The sequence below is a fragment of the Topomyia yanbarensis genome, chromosome 3 (genome assembly GCF_030247195.1).
Source record: "Topomyia yanbarensis strain Yona2022 chromosome 3, ASM3024719v1, whole genome shotgun sequence".
Classification (NCBI taxonomy): domain Eukaryota; kingdom Metazoa; phylum Arthropoda; class Insecta; order Diptera; family Culicidae; genus Topomyia; species Topomyia yanbarensis.
This window is the reverse complement of record NC_080672.1, coordinates 49250634-49275627: the sequence shown is the minus strand read 5'-3', so window position 1 is coordinate 49275627 and position 24994 is coordinate 49250634. Positions and strand designations below refer to the sequence as shown.

The following is a 24994-nucleotide window of genomic DNA, read 5'->3' as shown; positions in this document are numbered from 1 at the left end:
AGGTTGCAATGACGTGCGCAAGGATTATTTGGAAATACTCATATCAATAAATAATCCTATAGCATAAAATACTCTTATTTATAGTACTACGCTTTCGAACTTTCTTCCCCTCACTACATGATGAAGCAATAAAAAGCACATATTTGCATCATATATACTCACACTTTATTAATCACGCATATATCTCATTTTTAATAAAGATAAAGATTTTAATAAAGTGGAGAGAAAATAAATTAAATGGGGTGTCGATCTTACCCCTATGGGGTGTCGGTTTTACCCGCAGTGCTTACAAAAAGTCACTTTGTTTTCCAAGTTTTACAACCAATATTTTTTAATGAAATTAATTTTTTGAAGCGCTGAAAAAATTAAGTCTTGTTAAGAATTTTCTGAAGAAGAATTTTGCATAAAAATTATAATTTTATTGGTTTTGTGGCAACTTAGAAAAAGTGTTAAGCTTAAGGTGTCGGTTTTAACCATAATTCCCCTACATACGCGCGCACACACATTCGCCGAACTCGAGGAAGTGAGTTGAATGATATAAGAGTTACGGCTCTCCGGACCTCTGTTGAAAAGTCGATTGTCAGAGTGATTGCATAATTTTTCTATATGAGAAGGGCAAAAAGGTTTATTTGGGAAATTTATGGTGTGAACGTATTCTTATATTTATAACTCCGGAACAAATACTTCGTTAAAATGACAATCGGTAGCAATCAATGTGAATACCATACCCTTCATTTAAGCATAAGATTGTGAGAATCGATTCAGTAATATATGAGAAACAGATGTGACTCTAATTTCAGAATTTGCCCATTTCTTCGGACCTTCTGGAAGCCTCGATGGTTCCCAAAGTGGTCATAGAGACTTTGATTTGCAATAGTGATCAGGACCAACAATTTCAAACAATGTAAAATTCATTTCAATTAGTTTTGCATCATTTTGATGTAATGATTATACCGGTTTATATGGGAATTTCGCATTAGACCTCATGCTTCAACCCGTAACACAGGAACCAGAACTCCGATGCCAATGGAATTTAAGAGCAGTTAATAGGGATTTAGTAGCTTTCATTTGAGACTAAATTTGAGAAAATTGAGACAGACATTTCTAAGAAGCAGATGTGAATTAAACTCAGGAATTTGGTCATTTTCCCGAAGTTTCCGGTTCCACCGAAGGTGTCCAAATTGGTCAACGTGAGTTTGATTGGACATAAGTTAGCTGAAACTACAAATCCAAATAATTTAGGTCACATTTTATGAAGCTTTGCTTCCTTTAGATAACATGCTGATGCCGATTTATATGGGAATTTCATGCATGACCGGACTCTTAACCCCGTAACTCCGGAACCGGAAGTCAGAATCAAATGAAATTCAATAGCAGCCTATGGGAACGTTATGCCTTTCGTTTGAGACTAAGTTTGATAAAATCGGTTCAGCTATCTCCGAGGAACCGATGCACAGTGGCTCAAAACAGCGTTTAGAGGTACTTAATTCATTGGAGTCAAAACTGTTCATATTAGCGATTTTACATATTTTACAATTTTTTTGTGTGTAAAAAGCGCCATCTTTTGGCAACATTGTTGTTTTAAAAAATTGATCATAGTAGGCTATAAAAAATTTAACTTTTGAACCGAAAAAGATAGCGCTTGGCCGTCTTCGACAAAGTTGTAGAGGAGAGTATTTTTATAAATTTTGCAGAAGACATGTTGTCTCTGTCACTCACAGTTATTGAGTTATAAGATATTTTCTATGTTGAAGTCCTACAATTCTTATTTTTATTTATAACTTTTTTGTTTCTGATTTTTTGCGTTAACAATGTTCGAAGGTATTTTTTATCATTACAAAACACACAACTTTTTCGAAGAAACAAAATAGCTGTGAATGCTGTGTAAAGACTTATGGCTGATTTTGATTTTATTTTGGACTGTTTTTGAACCCGTGTAACTTTCCTATCGGCAAAAACTGTGATTATATTATCAATTATTCTAATAGGACTGGGTTTCACCTACAAAACGAAGGCAAAACCGTTTGTCCATAATCATCCGTTCAGAAGTTATACCCTGTTGAAAGTTGTACATCTGGACCTCTTGATGTCGCGCGTATGGCTCACTGAACGAGTAGGCGCTTGTGTTCAAAGACGCTTTCGCTTGTTTTTCTGTGTGGCGCACACTCTGTGTACTAGCGCGTCTGCTGGAAGGTTAACATCGATATTGCATGATGTTCTAACGGGTAATGTACAATTTCATTTCCGTCCGGGTTACCGTATGTATGTTGTTAGCTTTAGAATAAAGAAGATGCACAAAATTGCTACATTCACCACGGTATGAAATATTTGAAAATATTAAGGCAATTAATACAGCGATTATATGGAAAAGTGTATCTTTTGCCTCTTCTTCAATATCCAGAAACTAAAATTCATTCGATTAACTGGAAAAATACATCACCCGTTAGAAAATCATTCAATATCGGTGTTAAGCTTCCAGCAGACGCGCTAGTACACAGAGTGCGTGCCACACAGAAAAACAAGCGAAAGCGTCTTTGAACGCCAGCGCCTACTCGTTCAGTGAGCCATACGCGCGACTTCAAGAGGTCCAGATGTGCAGCTTTCAACAGGGTATAACTTCTGAACGGGTGATTATGGACAAATGGTTTTACCTTCGTTTTGTAGGTGAAACCCAGTCCTATTAGAATAATTTATGGTATAATCACAGTTTTTGCCGATAGGAAAGTTACACGGGTTCAAAAACAGGTCAAAATAAAATCAAAATCAGCCATAAGTCTTTACACAGCATTCACAGCTATTTTGTTTCTTCGAAAAAGTGTGTTTTGTAATGATAAAAAATACCTTCGAACATTGTTAACGCGAAAAATCAGAAACAAAAAAGTTATAAATAAAAATAAGAATTGTAGTACCTTTAAACGCTGTTTTGAGCCACTGTGCGATGTGCATATTTTTTGTCACATACATACATACACACATATATACGCGCGCACACACACAGACATTTGCCGAACTCGACGAACTGAGTCGAATGGTATTAGAGACTCAGCCCTCCGGGCCTCGGTCAAAAAACTGGTTTTCAGAGTGACTGCATAGCCTTTCTATAGGAGAAAGGCAAAACGCATTTCATTTCCATTTTTGCATCGACTTTCATTCTTTCGCTGAAACATTTGTTCAACAAGCGTCTTACGCTGATCTACTTCGTTCGAAACTTTGTTGGAGTAGAATTATTTTGTGGCAGGGCTTTAACGTCTTACACTTAACGCAAAATGCATTTCAAGTTTCTATTTTGATGTAAAGTAAATATTTAATTTCGTTGATTTTTAAAAATGCATCTCAAAAGAACCGTCCCTAGATTTCGGTACACAATTTGAAGAAAATCTCTGCGAATCTTTATCGAACGAGGACTATTGAAAAATCTCGAGCTCGATTGGAATGACACTGACAGTAAACGGTGAACACACTATAGAAATGGCGAGTATTCAGCGTGTTTATTTCAATTTATTGCGCCACTCAAATTTGACAACCGCACCGTTACATAGTAAAAACCCCCACCTTTCATTTACCATCCTAGACAAAGTCACTGTCAAAAAATCTAAACCAGCAAGCTGTGATTTAGTCCAGCATAAAACTTGTCACTATCAATATAGATGCAGAAGTGCCATGATAAACACGTTTGCTATATGAATTGCTCAGTTACGACCGTTTTAGGAGGAATTGTTTATGACAGGATTATTCAAGTATACCAAGATTTATTTAAAAAAAATGTCGCCTTGAAGCAAAAATAGCAAATTGCAAAGTAAAATTTCTCAAATATACGACTTCTTGTTCGTATGAAGGGTGGAATCAAACATTTTGAGACATTTTTTGAAAGAATCTGCACTTATTAACAAAACATTTAACATTTTTTACCAAAACTTGGCTAAGTATTGTTTAAATATTTGCAGAAAAATAGTACCGAATGCTCTTTTTTAGCAGATTTAATGGGGCGCATTTGTTTTGCGTTGCTCTTTCATGAAATTTAATCATAAATCCTTAACGGCATGCCTTCAAACACGCATGGATATATTATAAACAATAATAAAGTTCTAACATAGATGGAATAAAAAGCTTTATGGACTTCTTCAGGAAGACTTTACACAGATTTATGATGGTTTAATAGCGCTCATATAGTGGTTTTCCACACTGCTAGGTCAGAAAAAGGTTTTATGTTGTTGGTTTAATATCACACCTAAAGAGTAGAATAGAACTGTAATAAAACTATTACTCCTATGATAGTTTGCATAACAAGTTTTACTGATTACAATGAAACTGGGCCAATTTGTCATAACATGGGATTATAGCAGCCTGTAGGAAGTACATAAGACCATAAATTTAGCATGGGAGGTTTTAAATATTAGTTTTATTAAACGCTATAAAACTTCAATATAACCAAAATTGTTACTTGGGCGTGACCGCCACTCATTCCAGTTGGTCTGGGTTCAATCCCAACCGAGGTCATTGTGATTTTTCTGAGGTGAAAAAATCTGTGGTTTTTACAACAAAGCTTTCTGCTATATTCGATAAATAAACATTTTTGGTTTGAGAAATTCGAGTAAACAATTTTCCTTCGCTTCTGCACCTTTTCATAATTCAGGATTTTTTGACAACACAATGCCCTTTACTAAAACTCCACTCAAGCTGACGATCCTGAATATTTGTCCCCATCATTTCATCGGAAGCTCGGCCCATTTATCTAGTCCCAACTCGGCCAGTGCCTCTACCCGATGACTCGTTCTGGCCACTAGCAAGTACCCATTTGCTAGCTTTCGTGACACCAACAAAGCCACCGTACAACCCAAACACAATGCTAAACGCCATTATCTTAAAACAACACCCATCAGCACCGTCATCAGCTTCATCGCCATCAACGGTTTCACCATTCCCCGGTCCGAGTTCATTCTAACTGAACCGTATCGGTTCATATATAATTCTTGGTTCCATCATCAACATCATCACGGTGGTAGTAGGAACAATCGGACCATTGTCCAATCGGAGCTCAGGAACTCGGGTTGGATAGGAAAAAAATACGCTGCTGTTTAGCTTTGAATGGGAAAGTTCCATTCAGGTACTCTCCCACATCTACCATTTCCTTTCATAAACCCCAGCTCGGAAGCTTCGACAGTCGTCAGAAGCGGTGATCTTCTATGGTCAACGATTTGTAAAAGCACCGAAAGGCAACCCCCTTCCACTGGTTCTAGTTTGCGTCCTCAAACCCATGGTTTCGTGATGACGATGATGACGATGATTTCGGTTTATCCAGCCCGAATTGAGTAGGTGGAAAAAGTTGTCCAGCTGGCAGCGAACGAACATGCAAATTCATCGAAAATGCAACCGGCAAGTTCTAAATTGTCTGAGGGTACATTCGAACCACCCCCTGTCTGTGTCCACTGTTTGGACAATCCATGAGTTTTGTTAGTCTTTACTCTACGAATTCGAGCAATAGTTCTCCGGTGAACAATGCTTTGGATTTTTTTTCCTGACTTGGACTGCAATCAACTTCGAGAGCCTTCCCACAAATTCAATGGTGAAAGCTCTTTTTGTGCTGCTACCGACTCTGGGCCGGGGTTGGTTACTCCAATGGCTTAGAATCTAGTCTGCCCGGTTGTCGGTCAACTATCGTCGTCACATCGGTACATATTTCCAACAATTTTATGCTCCTTTCTGACAAAACTGTCGGCCATTATTGCAGGGATAGTACTAGTCACAAGGGAAAGAAGCAATTGGAGCATGTTTTATGTCGATTTAGAATAATGTTTGTTCGGACGTGGCTTGGATAGTATGTAAATTTCCGAAAAAAAAATCATTTCTCATTTCACGTGTATAAAAGAGTCACACAAAGGCATGGTTTAGTTATAAACAGTTGTAACATTGTTTACATCCGTTCACCACAGAGGCCAATTTCAGTTACATGAGGACACAAATTTATGTACCGCATTGTGGTACAAAATATTCTAGTCTGTTTACCCGAGCATCATCTCATGGTTAACAGTTTTGTTTTCATTGTTCCCATTTTTCGAAACGTGCTTTTCCGAAATCTCCAGTTCAGAAGTATCAATGTTGGTATAATATTTTTTACGCCAACCCATCCGTGCAAAAGGAAGAAAGCTGCAGAAGCAACGAACAAGAATAATGCTTTGAACAGCATGGCACTTTTGGCACAAACAACAACCATTTGTTTGTTATATTGATTTGCTTGTAGTAGCTAGTTTTTCGAATCCGGCAGCTGTTCTCGTTAGGCATTACTGCAGCAGTAAGTAAACTGACCTGAATTAATATGTACCAGGTTCTAGTGACCTCGGAAGGTCGGAGCAACCTAGCTACCGTCTTACGTTCGTTTTCCCTACTGTGACAGCCACCGAAGGCTATGCTCCATCAACCACAAAGCCTCGTCCTGTAGGCAGTCCGTTTGAAGTAACACTACCTTTCACACAAGTTTCCATGTAATGAAACCGTTTAAACCTCTTCCTTCTGATAAGGACACAACAAACCTCAGGCTGATGAACGGCCACACATATGTGAATCAAGCTGCCATGTCGTTATCCCCTGGGCTAAGACCCAAACCGGTGGAACCAAGAGATGTTAATAGACAGTAGGATATGTTTCCACAGATTTTCCTCCCCCTCCTTTCCACAGAGTCTGACAATCTGTAGCCGAGTCTTCGACTGGTGAGACGACAAATGAGTCTACGCCTCCTCTCGCCGTCCATTGCACGCTTGGAACGAAGCAAAACATTTTCATTGGCCCAATAACTTCTGCCCACCATTAGACGGATGGAATTCAGTATCTTCCTCCACCGTCTGCGAGCATATATGTGTGTATGTTTGTACGTCTTTGCTTGATGTGGAAAGGTCTTCTTTCAAGCAAATGATAACAGTGCGTGGAAGCGACGATGAGATACCGCACATACATGGGGACATCAGGGTCCACAACCCTATGAACTAATAGGTTGAGGCGAGTGCCCGAGGGGTCATCGAGGTTGACAGATTTCAGCTTCAGTTGAAAAGATTACGTGACATCTAAATTGGACCTTCAGTTACATGTAATTGTGCTAATTGGATTGCAGCAATAGTAGATCCCATATGGGGAGCCGTTCTTCCGCCGTCCTGTTATCCATTTGTGGGTTGACTCTGTGTGGAACCCTAGGGAATATGGGTCATTTGCGGTTCGGCTTCTTGTTTTCCTTGTTAGCATGCTGGGTTTATTCTAGGGAGAATAGTTTTGTCGGGCTCTTTATCACTACAACCACTACAACGGCCGGTCGGTGACCGAGTTTTGGATAAGCTCTGGCACGAGAGATTTTAAATTTTTTGATGCGAATCGGATGGGAAAGAACGATATGAGTATAAAATTAGCCACTACCAATATATTCAAACTGAAACTCAAACAGAATAATTTTTGGGAATAAGTATAACATGTTCAGTAGAATAACGATAAATAATAAGACGAAACATAGCACTTAATTTGAAGTGACTTGAGCCGTACAAACTCTCGACGGAACTTGAGGATGTTATGTTTCATGTACCAAGCTCATAATTTCACGAAGCACGTATTGCACAATCTTAAAGGGCGAACACGAAATTATTGCGACACCGAAAATGTCATGCCAATTTTCTTATAATGTTTAAAATCAAACCAAAAATTTAGGGTAGTTTTATAAATATATTTACTTCAAAAATCAAAAGAAAAAATAATAGATGGAGCCTTGAGTGTAAAATTGAACGCATTTTCGCTTGATGCCCTCCATCAAAGTCTTTACAGTGTCATCCGGTACCAGTTTCTCAGTTTTTCTCCATTTTCTTAACATGTCCTTCTCGTCTTTGACTGTCTTCTTGCTCTTCCGAAGATCCCGCTTCATCATTGCCCAGTACTGCTCCACCGGGCGCAGCTCCGGACAGTTTGGCGGATTCATGTCCTTTGGAACAAAATGGACAGAATTGGCCTCATACCACTCCAGGACACTTTTAGAATAGTGGCATGATGCCAAATCTGACCAAAATAGCGGAGCTTCGTCGTGTTGCTGCAAGAACGGCAAATGGCGCTTCTCGAGGCACTCAGATTTGTAGATCTCGCCATTTACTGTGCCCTTTGTTACGAAAGGCTCACTCCTCAGTCCGCAAGAGCAGATGGCCTGCCAAATGAGATATTTGGAGGCGAACTTCGACATTTTCTTCTTCTTAAATTTGTCGTCCACATAGAACTTGCTCTTGCCGGTGAAAATCTCCATCCCCGGAATTTGCTTAAAATCGGCTTTTATATACGTTTCGTCGTCCATCACACAGCAGCCACATTTTGTCAGCATCTTCTCGTAGAGCTTCCGTGCCCGAGTTTTAGCCGTCGATTGTTGCCGCTCATCGCGGTTTGGGCAGTTATGTAACTTGTATGTATGTAGTCCAGCTCTCTTCCTTGCATTCTGGACGTAGCTCTGCGACATGCCGATCTTTTTAGCCAAATCACGGCTTGAGACGTTGGTATTTGCTTTAATCATCCGCTTCACCTTTCACTCCGTCTTTTTGTTCTCCGGTCCCGGTTTTCTTCCAGCTCCTTTGCCGTGGTCCAACGTCAACCGCTCCTGGAACCGCTTCAACACTCTGGAGACGGTTGAATGGTGAATGTTCAACATTTTTCCCAACTGCCGGTGCGACAGGCCAGGAAATTCCAGATGTTTGGAAAGAATTTGTTCTCCCGACTCGCGTTGGTTCACCTCCATTTTCGTTGAATCGAAAAACACGACTTCGAGTTTGACAGCATGTAAACAATACACATCAATGAGAAAATGTGCAACATTTGGGTGATTTTTACCCAATGGAAAAAAAGTTATGCCCTGTTGAATGTGTCGCAATAATTTCGTGTTCGCCTTTTATGACTAATTGATCGAATGAGGTTACCGATTTGATCACTGTTCTATAGTGTAATTTCAGAAGCATTATCCTGAAAATTGATTTATTTGAAATTTTGCTCAATATTTTGAAATGCGATGCATTTGCATTTAAATTTCAGCCTTATTCGACTGATTCTCTTACTGAAGACTCTTACGGAGGAGTACTTTTAGGGAAATAAAATGTGCTATTCTTACAGTCGAATCTGTCTACTCTCGAGACCAGGCATTGAAGCTGCCGTTTGTAAAACTAGAATCAAAGGTCCTTTGAATTGCTTACAACGTACATTTCCCCAGAACCTCAGTTGGCCACCAACGGCTTTGTAATATTACGGCACTCCTCCCCTTACCGAGGCTAGTTTTAGGTGATTTTAACTCTCACGATACGGCATGGGGTTGTTTTCATGACGATAACCCATCTACCTCAGTCCTCTAGCTATATGACGACTTCAATATGACTATTTTGAACACTGATAAAATGACACTAATTTCCGCAGCTCCAGCGCACCCGAGCGCCATCCACTTATCCCTCTGCTTGACATCGCTACGGTTAGATTGCATTTGGAAGGTAATCTCTGATCCCCACTGTAATGACCATCTGCCAATCGCAATTACTATTGCTAACAGTTTAGGACCACCAAATACAATCAATGCTTCGCATGATTTCACTCTTCACCCATGGTGGTACAAAGAGTACACAGACGTATACGCGGAGAAGGCCGCCGCTTATAAGAGCTTCAGGGATGACTAGTTACCCACTAGCTATTGACAGTACGCAACGTTAGAATAGCCAATTAAACGCTTGAAGGCAGCCAAGAAACGAAGTTATTGGCGCCGGTTCGTCAACGGATTAACGAGGAAAACATCGATGAGCACTCTTTGGAGTACTGCCCGGCGTATGCGGAACCATAACAGAACTAATGAGAGTATGGGATATAATTGTTGGATATTCACAGAAGATCTACCGCGCTGCGTCCATCTTTATCGATGGTGGAGTTCTCACATAACAATAAAGCCCTAGGGCCAGACAAAATCAAATTCCACTTGATGAAAAATCTGCCGGACTCTGCCAAGAGACGAATTTATTTAATAAGTTTCTTGTGGTTAATATTGACCCACACTATTGAAGACAAGTGAGAGTCTCCGCCATCCAAAAACCAGTCTCCGATCACAACTCGTGTCGGCCAATTGCAGCGCTTTTCTGCATGCCATAATTGTCTGAAGAAATGATCTCATTTCGCCTCGACAATTGGGTCTAAGCAATTTCGTTTCCGCAACGCTAATGGGGCGAACGATGACCTTGCGTTGATATCAACAGAAATTCAAATAGCCAATGTCAGCAAAGAGCAAATGGCATTAGTTTTCTTGGCCATGAAGCAAATAGTTGTTCAAAGTCCTGCTTCAGTTTACGTTGTAGAACAAGCTCCTATTCAGTACACCCTTGCGGTCATTGACGCTTTGCCGGCAGATCATTGCTTCGTCGTTCCAGATGGCCGAAGTTTCATTGAAGCTATTCATTCGAAGAAAACTGGGGAACACTCTTGGTATCCAGAAATTTCCATATTACCTTAGTTTGGGTCCCCTTCACATTACTCCATTCTGAGCAATGAGAAAGCGAACTCTTTACCGAAAGGGAGTGCTTTAGAAGGCGACATTTAAGCACACGAGGCGACAGGCAACGGCAACGTAGCACAGTAGTATCATGGTCGTTGCAAATCTATTACCAGAATGTTGGGGGTATGAATTCCTGTACAAATGCTCACCGTCTAGCTTGCTCCGATAACTGCTATGATTTAATCGCACTCACCGAGACTTGGTTCAACGATAAAACTGCGTCAAATCAGGTTGTCGGTTCTGGATACGATGTCCTCTAATGCGACCGATACCCTCTCAACAGACGTAAAACATTAGATAGAGGTGTTTCATTACTTAGAATTTGCTAAACATTTGTCAAAATAATTATTTTAAATTTGTTGTTGAAAATGTGATAAACTTTTAGCAAGATTTCATAAAATATTAAAACAAATCTATAATTAAATTCTCAACAAGTTTGGAAAATATTTACTAATCTTTATATGCAATAAAGTAATTTTTAACAAATAAAAAAATAAAAATTAATGTTACAACAATTCAAATAACATTTCTATGGTGCTTTTAACAAATTTCTAACAAATAATTACAAATTTACTAAAAATTTGTTAAAAATTTGGTAAAATCTTTAGGGATTATTTTAAAACTTTAAAAAAATCAAATCATTTTAATAAAATTTTAAACAAAATATTTTTAAAATACTTTAAATAAATTGGTTTGAATGTTATTAAAAATTCCTCACAATTTTGAAATCTTTTTAAAATTTAAATAAATTTAACAAAAAATTGTACAACAATTGTTGAAAATTTGCTAAATATTTAATAAGAATTTGTATGAAATATTTTGAAACAATTCCTAAAATGTGGCAATTATTACTTGATTACGCTATTGGCACACTTACTATCAACTCTCCCCTTCCCGTGATGCAAGTGGAGGTGCAAAGGATTCCTCGGTCTCCGTCAGCGACATGTATTGGACTAATATTCGTTCCTTTCCTAGAAGATCTGCATTCGGACATGGTTGGCGTCGGTATTGATCGGCATCCAGGGATCAATATTGGTTGCACAAAGTGGCTCACCATTTTATTCCCAAGTATGTTGTTCCAATGAACATTTTACAAAATCAATTGATTCTGGTCAATAAAAGCAGCAACCAGGGGTGATCTCCTATGCTTATGCGTATGCTTTTATATTGTAGACCATTTATCTTTAAGCATTTTGTCCTTTCGAGTTTGTCCTTTCAACTTTTTATTTTGCGACCATTTGTCATAGCCAGAGTTAAAAATATTCAAATTCATTGAATGAAAATTGATCATATTCAGACGCATTCATTTTCAATATTCAGTGACGCAGCTGAAAACGTCAAACGACCAAACCGCCCATTCATCCATGCAGATTTTCATTCGTCTCCGATTATTACACGGAGCGCCCGTCCAGTAACGAATCAAACGCATCAAAGTAGGCCCTGGCACAATGTAAGCGATGATGATTGTTATTTCATATGCTTTACCGGCATCTGAAAACATTTTCCTAGATAAATACCGAAATGAATATATTGTACGATATTCAACTGAATGAATAACATGGATATTTGAATGAATATTTTTTCTATTCACCGCGAGTCGCATCAGGTTCATTTTCAGCCGTCAACAAAGAGCTTCGATTATTTTTAACTCTGGTCATAGCTTCGCTATTTGGAAGGTGAGCCCGGTTTTCTTCAAAACAGCAACTTTGGTTTTGTCTGAAAACCTTGGTCAAATTTCACCAATATTAGACCTTGTGTTCAATAGGATAATGAGTAGGCGATAATAGGAGCATTCGATTCTAGTGTTCGTTGAACTCAAATACAAGCTTTCAGGTCATTTTTGTTATCATATTGGTTCGTAGGAACGAAGCAAAGATGTTGATGCCAATTTATACGTATTTTTTTGCATGTAAGTCGAGTATACCCTCCCTAATAGGGTCAAAATAAGCTATTTACTCTGTTTCATTATTCCCTTTTATATTAAATTATTTCACTACTAAAGCGACCGTCAGAGAGACTCAATTCAGTTTGACCTCATCGAACCGTAACGTGGGTGACGTCGTGAAAACTGTCGAATAGGAGTTGATGACAGCTTAAAGAAGCATCATACGGTAAGATTCTTGGATAACACCAGGGCCTCAGTTGTGTTTGTGTTATATAATAGCATTTATGCGCAAATCACTAATACTATACCGATTGGAATATTCACACGTACGTATCGCCCAGTAAACAGCTGATAGATTTTTTAACTACGTGGTTTTTATTTTTTTGTTAAAAACAAAAAGTTAAAAAATTTCAAACATTATAAAAATATCTCACAAACTCGTTGAGACGTTAGTATTTTCTCAAAGATTGACTTACAATAAGACATTCGCTTTTGTCGGACTGCATTCAAAAAAAAATTCAGCTAATGTATATGTATATTAATAAGCAACGAGTGAGAGTTTAGCGATTGATTGTTGATCTTCAAGATGATTTTTCTAGGAACTCGTAGACGATTCATAAATATTATTCGTGATATTGAATCGTATTTCGCATGAACTATGCGACTATATGAAATTCCCAGGATCTCAGTATTCTAAATTTCGGAAGAAATCTTTATCGCTATAAGTTTACGAACTGGTTTATGTCACAAAATAATGAAACACCAGGAAAAATCCCTTTGCTTTATGGCACTTATATTTGTTTTCACTTCTTATTTAATTACCTTGATTACCCTCTAGTGTATTGATCAGCCTAACAAAGCCGCTTCATACGTACCCTCGAAAGGAAAACCAACCGAGTGAATAAAATTGTGCAAAAATCAAATTGTCTACGTGTCGCCAAGAATTGCTATACATACAAATATATTACCCCCTTTCGGCAACGCCAAAGTTGCAGAACCTTAATTCACGCGAGGGAAAACAAAGAAAAAACCATCCAATTCTGGGTCCTTTTTCTCAGTTTCTTCTCGGGGCCTCGAGGCATTTTCACACACCACCGAGCGCAACATTTCGTTATCGTAAGAACACGAAATCGAACGCGCTCGGAACGACAGTGTTGAAGTAGGTAGGTAACGAACGAAACGAATAAAACTTACCCTAATCAGATGATGTTTACGATTGATATCGCTCAGCTTGAACATTTTGCACCAGTGCAGGGTGTTGTCGGCCCGCGGCAACTCGACGTCTTGATTGCGTAGCTCCATGATCTTCATCCGGGCGTCGAGCTTGATTGGAGCCTGATTCACGCGTTGTGTCAGGAACAGCGAACGTGCCTGCTTGAAGGCTTCCGCCGGGTCCGGCAAACTCCCCGGTGTGTACGAGGACCCGTGCGGTTCCTCGTCGTGGTACATGAAGATCACGCGCATGGTGTCATTCTGCAAATGAGAGAAAGAAAGGAAACAGAATCAACGGTTTGGTTTCGTCAAGGATGGCACAATTTATCGGTAGCATTTTTCTTCCCCGGGCTAGCTTTTTTTGTATGATTTTGTTGGTCACAAAACAGAACAAAATAAGAACAAATAGGACGGATAAGACAAGACACCAAATCGTGCGTTGAAACTCCCTCCTCTCGACAATGCAGCTATTAATTGTCCAGATAAATGGGTCATTAAGATAATTAAATCCTCGTTTCACAGACCAACGTGTCGGAGTGACCGAACGAATGAAGCACAGAAGCAGCGAAATCTCGGCGCGCTCGCCCTTCTATTGGTAAGGCCCTTGAGAGCGAAACTTGGTGCCAAAAAGTCAGGGTCCTTTCGCAGTAAGCAACGACGTTGCACTGGACTTCCACATCCAATTTATAGTTTTTGTAACGAAGAGATGGTGTTCTTGGTGCTATCTTTCTGCTTCGGTCGTGCGAAGAAATCAGCTCTTTTTGTTCTCGTTTTGAATGGGATAGGGGTGATTAGTTTAGGGATTTTATTCCGAAAATTGTATTTTTCTAAAACACATAGCAAGTGGGAAATAATCTTGGTGATGTTCCGAATTGCTTCGTAATTAATAGAAATCCGTTTAACAAACATACCGCAAATGGGATGCATCTTAAATTTTCAGTAGCAGTAAGATCAACCCACATCCCTCCTTTCTGATACTAATCCTGATGCATCCCATGTTCAACCGTCGAAGCAAAAGAAAACAAAAGATACACACTGTCATAATTTTTCTTGTGCTCCGACAGGATAACAAGAGTTGGTGAAATCTTTTATCATCCAACCATTTGACACATTTGTCTTTTAGCCAACTTTCTTCCCCTGCGCTGGCAACAACGGTGGCCGAAGTGGGACCATCTATCTTTCAGCTGCTCGTTGGCGTGCGAACGACAAAAAAAACATACTCAAAAAAGCGAGGAGAAAGGTCGTGGCGTATCGAGCAACCCATGAAATATACAACAAGCTAAAATCTTTTGGACGAGAAAGTTCTGCTCTAACAAGCAAATCTTCAACGGAAAGTTGATAATGTTAAATGGCGGACTTTCCGCTAGGTATCGGGACTGCTGTGCTGTGTTGCATTTTTTATGCTCACCTGATGCAATCTGGGTCGAAGTTGGTACTGCCGAGTACATTTTTACAGCAGTTTGATGATGGCCATATTAGTGCTCAATAGGGGTTTGATAAACTATTTTGAGCACGGCGACAGTCTGTTCGTTTAAATAACGAATAAATACAGCTTGAAAATGGCTTGTATTTTGAAGGATTGTTTATTAGGATGGGGAAATTGATCGTTTGTTAGCACGAAGTTTTTTTGGTTCCCTTTCGGGTTCCAAATAACTGCAAAGTTTAGGATCGATTGGTTATGATCCCGCGTAGCGCGTTTGAAATTTGTATGAGGATTTGTATGAGAAAACCGAATTTTACCATTTTCAATTCTAGAGACCGCAGTTGCCCATGCAGTAATTAAACAGCAGGAATAGTTCAGGAATTGGCCAATAACTTTGCCGAAAGAAATATGGCGCGTAAGATATCTTTGAACAAAGGTTCGATGGTTCAAAATAATATCGATGATAGTCAGACTTGAAGCTGAAATAACTTCGTAGTTTTTCGTTCTACTGAATTGGTATATTCGGGTAAATAGTACAAGTTTACAGCATTTCTGAACTCAATAAGTTGGTGGTCATTTTCGATGTAAAATCGTGTGTTGAATCCGAAAATGATGCCCAAAAAACCAGTAGAATAGTTAAAAATTAAAAAAAATGAATCTCAGCTTTAAAATAAAAAACGATTTTAATCCACCTAACAGTGTGATGAGACATTTCTTATAACTCTTATCACTCTCTTCGGATATTATATCGTTTGAGAACATTTAGAACTTGATGCTTCGCGATGTTTTTGATAACACATACTACATGGGATAGTGGCAGGACTCAGAGAATCGCTCAAATCAGCATAGGACAACATCAGTGCTACAAATCTCAAACCAAATCAATGGGAAAGCGAAAAAATGACCAATAAAATAGACATACAAACGAATTATTGCTAATGCTCTGTTAATAAAATATCTAAATTCTTCATTAAATGCATTGTGGTGGGAAAACTGAATTTTCCTAAAGGGCTTATGTATATTGTACTGAGCCATAAAAAATCGATTTTTTTTAATCGATTTGAAGTTTATACTTTACTCAAATTTACAACGCGACTGAGAACTAAGAAATCAACGCTTTTTCTTGAAAAAAGCGATAGTAGCAGTGACACCATTCAAAGAAAATCAACAGTGAATATTTCCAGACTTGGTTTTATTTCCTATTTAAGAACTATTGTGTTTTTTACATCCTAGATTGCATGATTCAGTGATCGAAACCCAAAACTTCATAAAGTATTTGAAATTATTAAATTAAAATTTGTGTTTGCTATTGAAATTGACAAAGTGATAGTATATATAGAATATAGTCCCTTTGGCGTTGGTTAATTTTTCGGTCCCACCTATCAGCATTGAAGTATCGCCCTTACGTTTTTCTACAATACCAATTTTACAATTTGTGGGAGTTTGGTGAAAATCGATCTTACTGTCCAAACGGCATAATTCCGAAACCGTAATTTTTCAAGTTTTAAAATTATGCAGAATTAATTTTTCAGACAATAGTAACAGAGTTCGTGTCTTTAGCAAATTTGTTGAGACTTTATTGTAGTCATGAATATTAACCTGAGAAAATTCACCATAAATACTTCTTGGACGATATACCGTCAAAATTACTTTATCAAATGATGCGCTGTTCGTTTGTAAAACTCATCGAAGATACTAAACCTCCGAAATTGGCGGTTTCAACATGATGCTATCTTGACCTTAAATTACTGTTTTTGAACATTTGACCTATACATATAATTGGTCATACAACAAAAATCAAATTCTCATCAAAATCGACCAGGACCTGCTAGAGTCGAATGGAAATCGTCATTTTTCATAAATTTCTCTCTACATTCGGAAAGTGTTATCCTCGTTATTAATCATATTACGTTTTCGTCTCAACTCGACGCATTCCCAAAATAAAAACCTATTTTGATCCACCTAGTGGTGCAATTGGGCTTTTCTCATTTGTCCAGACTACGATTCCATGGCTGGTTATGTTCAATACAATGGTGGAAATGAATATTACATGTTCAGTACGATTTGCACATACGTACAATGGATCGACAGCCACGATCTTGAGATACTATGTGATACTGAAACATCGCTTGATCGCCGCTGGTTTCAAGCAATGTTTCAGTATCACATAGTAAGATCCGGGAGGTCCGGGTCCTGCCGAAAATTTTCAACTTGTTAAGAAATTTTAAACTAGTTTTAATTTTAAAGCAGCAACCCCCTCACTGCATACTCCCTCCGGCCCGGTATGATTGACGATTTTTAGAGTGATTGCATAACCTTTCTATATGAGAAAGGCAAAAAGGCCAAAAAAATCAATTTTTTTCAAACATTATTTTTTCGAGTTTATATCAAATCTCAATGGTTCATGCATTATAAAGTCATTTGGCATCAAAAATACAAATATGATTTTGAAAATTTTTCATTTCAGTTTATATGGGAATTTGCTGTGTGATTGCACTCTTCAACTCCTAACTTCGGAACCGGAAGTCCAATCAATAAAAAAATCAATTGCAGCCGATGGGAAGGTTGTACCTTTCATTTGAGACTAACTTTGTGCAAAATCGATCCAGCCATCTCTGATTAACAGAGGTCATATTTTTTTCCACATACACACATACACACATACATACATACACACACATACATTTTCCTATATCGACGAACTGAGTCGATTAGCATATGGCACTTGGCCCTCCCGGTCGGGATTAGATTGACGAATTTTAGAGTGAATGAGAAAGGCAAAAACATTTTTAGCAAATGTTTCATAGACATTAAATCAATTTTAACTTCGCTTTCTATTAAATAAAGACCCTCATTACAGTACATCTCTACAAAAGCGAGCTCAATTCGAAAAGAAATCTGAGGATTATGATTGATTACAGAACTCTGGAATTTTCTATTTGGAATGTTTTCAGGCAGGAATTTGATATTGATGCTATTAGGCAACTGTGAAATCAAGACCAAGAGATCAATTACATATCAGGACCCCATTCTGACAATTTATCAAAAGTCCTCATGATGTTTACAACAACAGGTTATCAATTTACGGATCAGATAATTGTTATTGTAATATTGAATTAAATCAGTCTGCATCAATAAATTTTCAATTGCAATCCAATATATTTTTTGGGTGTGGTAGGGAGGGAAGTTGTTAAACCCCAAAACCTTCTCTTGGCTACGCCGTTGCTTGGAGTTATTTACTTCACTTTCATTTTCCGATATGTTTCCGATCGATCCGTTGGTTATAAGTTAGAAAAATTGCAGTCAGAAGGTTCGTACAAATGAACATTTTTGCACTGATAAGGTATCAAGTTCCTTCCAGACAACTTGGAAGTGTTCGGTGATTATTTCTAGCGGTTGCAGATAGAAAAATGAAATACCAAATTCTTTTTATCGTAATAATGTTTGGCTTATTTCAATGGATTATTACTATATTGAACAATAAATGGGCGACAAAAGGTAATCCACAAACAACAAGCCATAACTTTTAAAGTATTCAAAATAGATATGTGAAGTCTTCAGTAAAGTTATTCGCAAAAGTAAGAGCTACAAATTTGCTGAAGGCATTATTTCGATATAATCACTTCCAAGAAAATTTGTGAAAATATCTCACTCATAGGGAGATTAATCAGTAAAAGCACAATACCAAAAGAAAGGGCGTATTGCCTCCATTATATTCTCCGAAGATACTATTGACCTAAAATAAGCCGTTTTGGCGTTAATAATAGATTACATGTTTTTGGTCATATTTCTGGCAATGGGAAATGATAAAAATCTTTCGTCCGCATTTAATGTTAAATATCTCTTTTGATAACAGTCCGATTTCAACAATCTATAGCTTGTTTGAAAGGTATTCGTTAAAGCTGTCTAAAAACATATAAAGTGTTAATCTATGTTGTCAATTTCGGCAGATAATTTAAAAAAAACTGCAAAAAACGCCATTTTTACACATTCAAACATTCATATCTTGGAAACTAAACATCAGAATCAAAAACAAATTAATAGCGTTCATACTGTTTTTTAGTTCTTTCGTTTAAAATTGGTTTGGATAAGATCGGTTCAGCCATTGCTGAGAAACACGAATGAGAATTTGTCCGTTACATACACACACACAGACACACACACACACAGACATTGTCCCAAATCGTCGAGCTGAGTCGATTGGTATATAAGACTCGGCCCTCCGGGCCTCGGAAAAAATATTGAAAGTTTGAGCGAATTCTATACATTTCTTTTATAAGAAATGTAAAATAGGTATAGTAAAATACAAATATATTCGGTTGTGGTGCATCGATATGAAATATTAATATGTTGAATCAAAGGTAATTGAATGCACTTTTGATCGCTTAATATTTTGTTTTAGTACGACTACTGGTTCTGACGTTATTTATAAGTGTATTCAACTTTTTCTTAATTTTTTCTCATTTTTACATTTCTTACAAAAGAAATGTATAGGATTCGCTCAAACTTTGAAAACTTTTTCCGAGGCCCGGAGGGCCGAGTCTCATATACCAATCGACTCAGCTCGACAAATTGAGACAATGTCTGTATGTGTGTATGTATGTATGTAAAAAATGTCATGTAATTATCTCAGCAATGGCTGTAACGATCTTTATGAAATTAGTTTCAAATGAAAGGTTTAACGTTGCCATTTGACACTATTATTTTTGATTTTCGATATGTTGTTTACTCTCTGAGATATGGGCGATTTTGTCAAAACACAGCAGGTTTTTGGCGAATAACTTTTGAACATTACAATATTGTCCAACAAACTGCGCATAAAAAGAAAGCTTGTTAAAATACCTTTCTAACAAGCTATAGATAGTCTAAATCCGTGCACGAGCGGCGGAGATATTAAACGTTTTGTATTTTTAGTCCTCGCTTACCAATTTCCACTAGCTAAAAATGAGATTGTTTCATACAGAGTATCGCTTTACTGGTGTTTTAGGGGCAAAACTAAACCGATTTTGAATATCGGGATATGAAAACACATCTACGTGATTCAAGGAATTCGATGTAGAGAACATTTTGTGAATTACCTTTATAATAAATTAACTATTTCTCAAAAATCAATATATATATATATATATATATATATATATATATATATATATATATATATATATATATATATATATATATATATATATATATATATATATATATATATATATATATATATATATATATATATATATATATATATATATATATATATATATATATATATATATATATATATATATATATATATATATATATATATATATATATATATATATATATATATATATATATATATATATATATATATATATATATATATATATATATATATATATATATATATATATATATATATATATATATATATATATATATATATATATATATATATATATATATATATATATATATATATATATATATATATATATATATATATATATATATATATATATATATATATATATATATATATATATATATATATATATATATATATATATATATATAAGTTCACTTCAAAGACAAAATAATGTGTTGATAAAGAAACAGTGAGTTCTAGTATTTATCCCTTGGATTAGGCATTGCGTTCAATCATGAGGTAAATATTGGATGTTATATCAATACACAGATCAACAAGTAATTCACCCAGTAGTGAGATAAAAGATTTCTCATATAATTATACTCGTGGCGTCACCGAAAGCAACTGTATGTTTGAAGCCCAAAAATCTAGCGAAAATTTAGCTCTTTTCCAAGATTTAGATTATACTGGTTATGGCGCAAAAATTACTACTCACATTAATTATGACAAGAATGAAAGGAATCAATATATCATAATAATATACCTATAAAAATAATGTCACTGCATTAACCATCATTTGCCATTCCTCACACGCCCCCCCATCTCTCTCTCTCTGTCTCTCTTCTATCGCATCTATCTAGCTATTTCTGTATCCATTTCTAAGTTGTGTGATAATCTGCCAATCTGAAATATTTATTAATTGTAATTGCGAAGGTTTGAGAAAACAAAACTATTTTTTGTCTGCTGCTACATCAACTCAATTTTAATTCAATTGTATTCAAAGCCTGTATCTACACTATAATTAAGGAAATTCATGGCTATATCCGAAAAATATTTGGCTTAACTGGGTAATATGAAAGTTTGACGATGAAAATTTTCAAAAGAGACATTCCACGTGCGATATTTCAACTATTCGTATCTCTATTGAATTTTGAATGAAATATATGCTCAAAGACTGAAAGCTGAAGCCAGCAGGATTGGTTTTGCCATTAACGTTTCGAAGACAAAATACATGAGAGGAAGAGGTTCTAGAGACGACAATGTGAACCTCCCACCCGAGTTCGGATTGACGGTGACGAAATCGAGATGGTCGACGAATTCATGTATTCGGGCTCACTGGTAACCGACGACAATGATAACAGCAGACAAATTCAGAGACGATCTTAGCGGGAAATCGTGCCTACTTTGAACTCCAGAGGACGCTCCGGTCGAACAAAATTCGCTGCCGCACGAAGTTGATCATCTACAAGACGCTGATTAGATCGGTGGTCCTCTACGGCCACGAGACCTGGACTATGCTCGTGGAGAACCAACGCACCCTTGGAGTTTTCGAACGAAAGGTGTTGCAGATGGAAGACGGAACGTTGCGCAGGCGAATGAACAATGAGTTGTATCAGCTGCACATGCGTTGTATTGGTGCGAACTTTCATGAAAAATAACGGATCAAAGACCAAAAATATCCACAAACCAGATCCAGGAAAAGAAGTCTCCCAAAGTACCCACTCTCGATGGGGGATGCAACTACAATGTGTCTTCTAACTTATCGTCGTCCATATCTGGATATACTGAGTAGTTTGAACCATTTCTTTTTCACAGTATTGGTCTGTATAAGACTTATTTATCCATATTTCCTGCACGATAATTCCGAACGAAACAATATGAAAGCTACAAGGATGAATTGAAAGAGACTGCATTGAAATCAACTGAATGCACGGCTTTTATGCTATCGACATAGCCTAGACATTTCACACTATTTAGGGTAAGGTGGGGCAAATCCGACCTAGTAAATGGTTTTAGCTGTAAAATGTTCATCTTACATCGGATCAAGTCGCTTTATATACCAAATTAAAGGTTAGATTTCTGGGCAACTTTCAACTTTCTATTTATAGCATTTCATTCGCATGATGGGTAAATTTTGAGATACAAGCGTTTTACAAAAAAAATCATTTTTCCTGTTTTCAAAAATAGTGGGGTAAACCCGACCGCCTATGTTTTTGGTTAATTTAGTACAGATATTACCCAAATATTATGGTTGTTCAATGATAAATCAATGAATGTTATGTTATTGAACATGTAACATGAAGAAAATGGAATTCAATGTCAATTTTGGAATGTCAAAATCACGAGCAGTAGCACGTAAAGATATTCCCATTTGCATCGGAGAAATTGCTCGACGAATACTATATTCATCCCTTTTTTGTGTATTTCGTTTGTAATTATGAACCGTTGCGCTAAAAACACATTACCACTGTGCTAAAAATAATAAAAATATATTTCAATTTGATAAATAAATATTTTCATTGTAAAAATGCGGTCGGATTTACCCCACCATTTAGAGGTCGAATTTGCCCCACCGTGTCATTTTTCATTACGATGCGTTTAAACAAAAATGTGACAAAATTCATCTATGCTCTTTGTAGGACTTTAATCAAAGAATTTAAATCCACTTACATTTTTTATGCAATCACTTTAACAACGAGAAATATCCTGTAGTCAGTGATGCACAAAAATCAAATCAAAAGTTGTTAAAACACACTTATTGTCGTTTGAGCATCTCAATGTAGACTAATAAAATGCTGTCATACCACCATTATGATTATTTTCGATGCTCTACACGACAACATTGATATTAGTTCGCGTGGTGCTTCCGATTTTCGATAACAGATGGGGGTCGGGTTTACCCAACGGTCGGATTTGCCCCACCTTACCCTACTTCAATGCAAATAAAAATTTTGAAATATCTACCTGTCTCATTCACGAATCGCATTTTCCCTGTCGTTCTTTGTTCAAGGGGCTTGAAAGCACATGTGACCTTGTCTCACTTTACTATATTCAATTGCGCGTTAAAATACTGGACCAGTAAATTCTATTCTGTACATAAATCTTTTTTCGGGAATATGTGACCAAAAAGTAAACTTCGAATTCCAAAGCAAATTGAGGTTCCTGATAAATAAATATGGTCCTACAATAAAGTAGAAACACCAGATAATCTCAAAACGACGCCGTCAAGTAAAGAAGCATGAAAACAAAAAGAATAAAACCAAAAAAAGATGGAAGCCCTAGAAAGTCTATTGCATATTTATTAGCCTTTTCTCAGTAGATGGGATTTTCAAAAACATTTCAAAACTTTTTGATGCAATGGTTCTCAAATTCGTACCGGATTGGTTTATTCATTTTCTTAATTCAAAAATATTTTTAGCTTCAAATATATGACCATTTCATTTTAATTAATTATTTCATTCCGCATCTTTTTATTCGTTTTGTTCATCTGCGTTCATTTTACTTATTTTATTCGTTTCATTCTTTGGATTCCCCAGCCAACATTTTGATTCACTTTAATAAGTTGCAATTATATGAATTGATTGTATAAAATGCACAGATCTCTTCTATGTGAACAAAAGTGGAGGCCATATACGTACAACAAATCGGTATTGTAGAACTATGTGATTTACGACGAATTTTGATCTCATCAGAAGCATTATACAATTATCTAGCTTATCATTGTGAGTTTATATGTGATCAACTTTACAATCACACATGAAGATTTATGCAGCTTAAGGTCCCCAATGTGGTAACAAGAAGTATTTTTTTAAAAATATTATGAAAATAAAAAATCAGGATGAAATTTCCATAATTCTGTTATAAGACACAGTTACGCCCACACTGGTAGATATGTTTTTCATGGGTGAGGTTGGAGTTACTAGAATATCAATTATTAAAATTACCTGCTACGATTTACTTCCAGTTTCGAACCTGAGATCTTCGTATTCCCAGCATAGCCGCTATGTACTCATCTATTTATACACTGTCACGCAACGATTATATTTAATCATTTTTATCGCTTTGTGATTACGATCTAAGAATACCATAATCCAACTTAAATATGGCACTCCAATGATACCTTCTATACCTGTCAAATCACCACCTACATTCTGTACTCAATCCATTTTTTATTGCTCAAATATTGAACTAGTCTGGCAGAGAATTTGCGAAGTGCTATAAGGAGGTAACTATTTTTTTGAACGATTTTGCAGTTTAATCTAATTGTAAATTAATTTCTATACAATGTTTCAAAATTGTCTTTATTATTCCGCATATACAATTTTGTTTCAAGTTGTAGTGGACTAATAAATAACTTCAAGTCAACATTGTATTTCGATCACAGATTTGCGTTTTATGTGAACTTTTTACAACAAAACATAATTTTTGCTTCCACTATTTGTAATTTTGATTTAGTCTGTCATTATTTGTAATTTATTGTAAACTTTTATATACGATTGCTGGTTTGCTGGGACTCTGATCAGTTTATTCTTTTTGTGCATTTTACTCATAACTCATTTAATTTATTTTATTCATTGTTTTCATTTAATGCATTTTATTCATTTTTCCAGTTCAATCATTTTGTTCAGTTTCTTCATTTTAATAATCTGACTATTTTTCAGTTTCAATCTTTTCTTCCAAATAATTTAATTGATTCAATTCATTTCTTTATATTAATTCATAACCTTTTACCATTCTTCAATTTTTCATTTTAATCAATGCATTTAATTCTGCTAATTTTCTTCTTTTTATTCATTTTATCACTTCAGCTCATTTTAT

At 36.5% G+C, this 24994-nt stretch overlaps 1 protein-coding gene across 2 annotated transcripts in view; it reads right to left on the bottom strand.

Annotated features, from left to right (window-relative positions):
- Positions 1-24994, bottom strand: part of LOC131691337 (MOXD1 homolog 2-like) — a 611999-nt gene that overhangs the window by 76022 nt on the left and 510983 nt on the right. For both annotated transcript variants that reach the window (XM_058977649.1, XM_058977648.1), the window contains one exon: positions 13608-13886. In XM_058977649.1, the coding sequence (XP_058833632.1) occupies positions 13608-13886 (279 nt within the window). The remainder of the gene's footprint in view (positions 1-13607; positions 13887-24994) is intronic.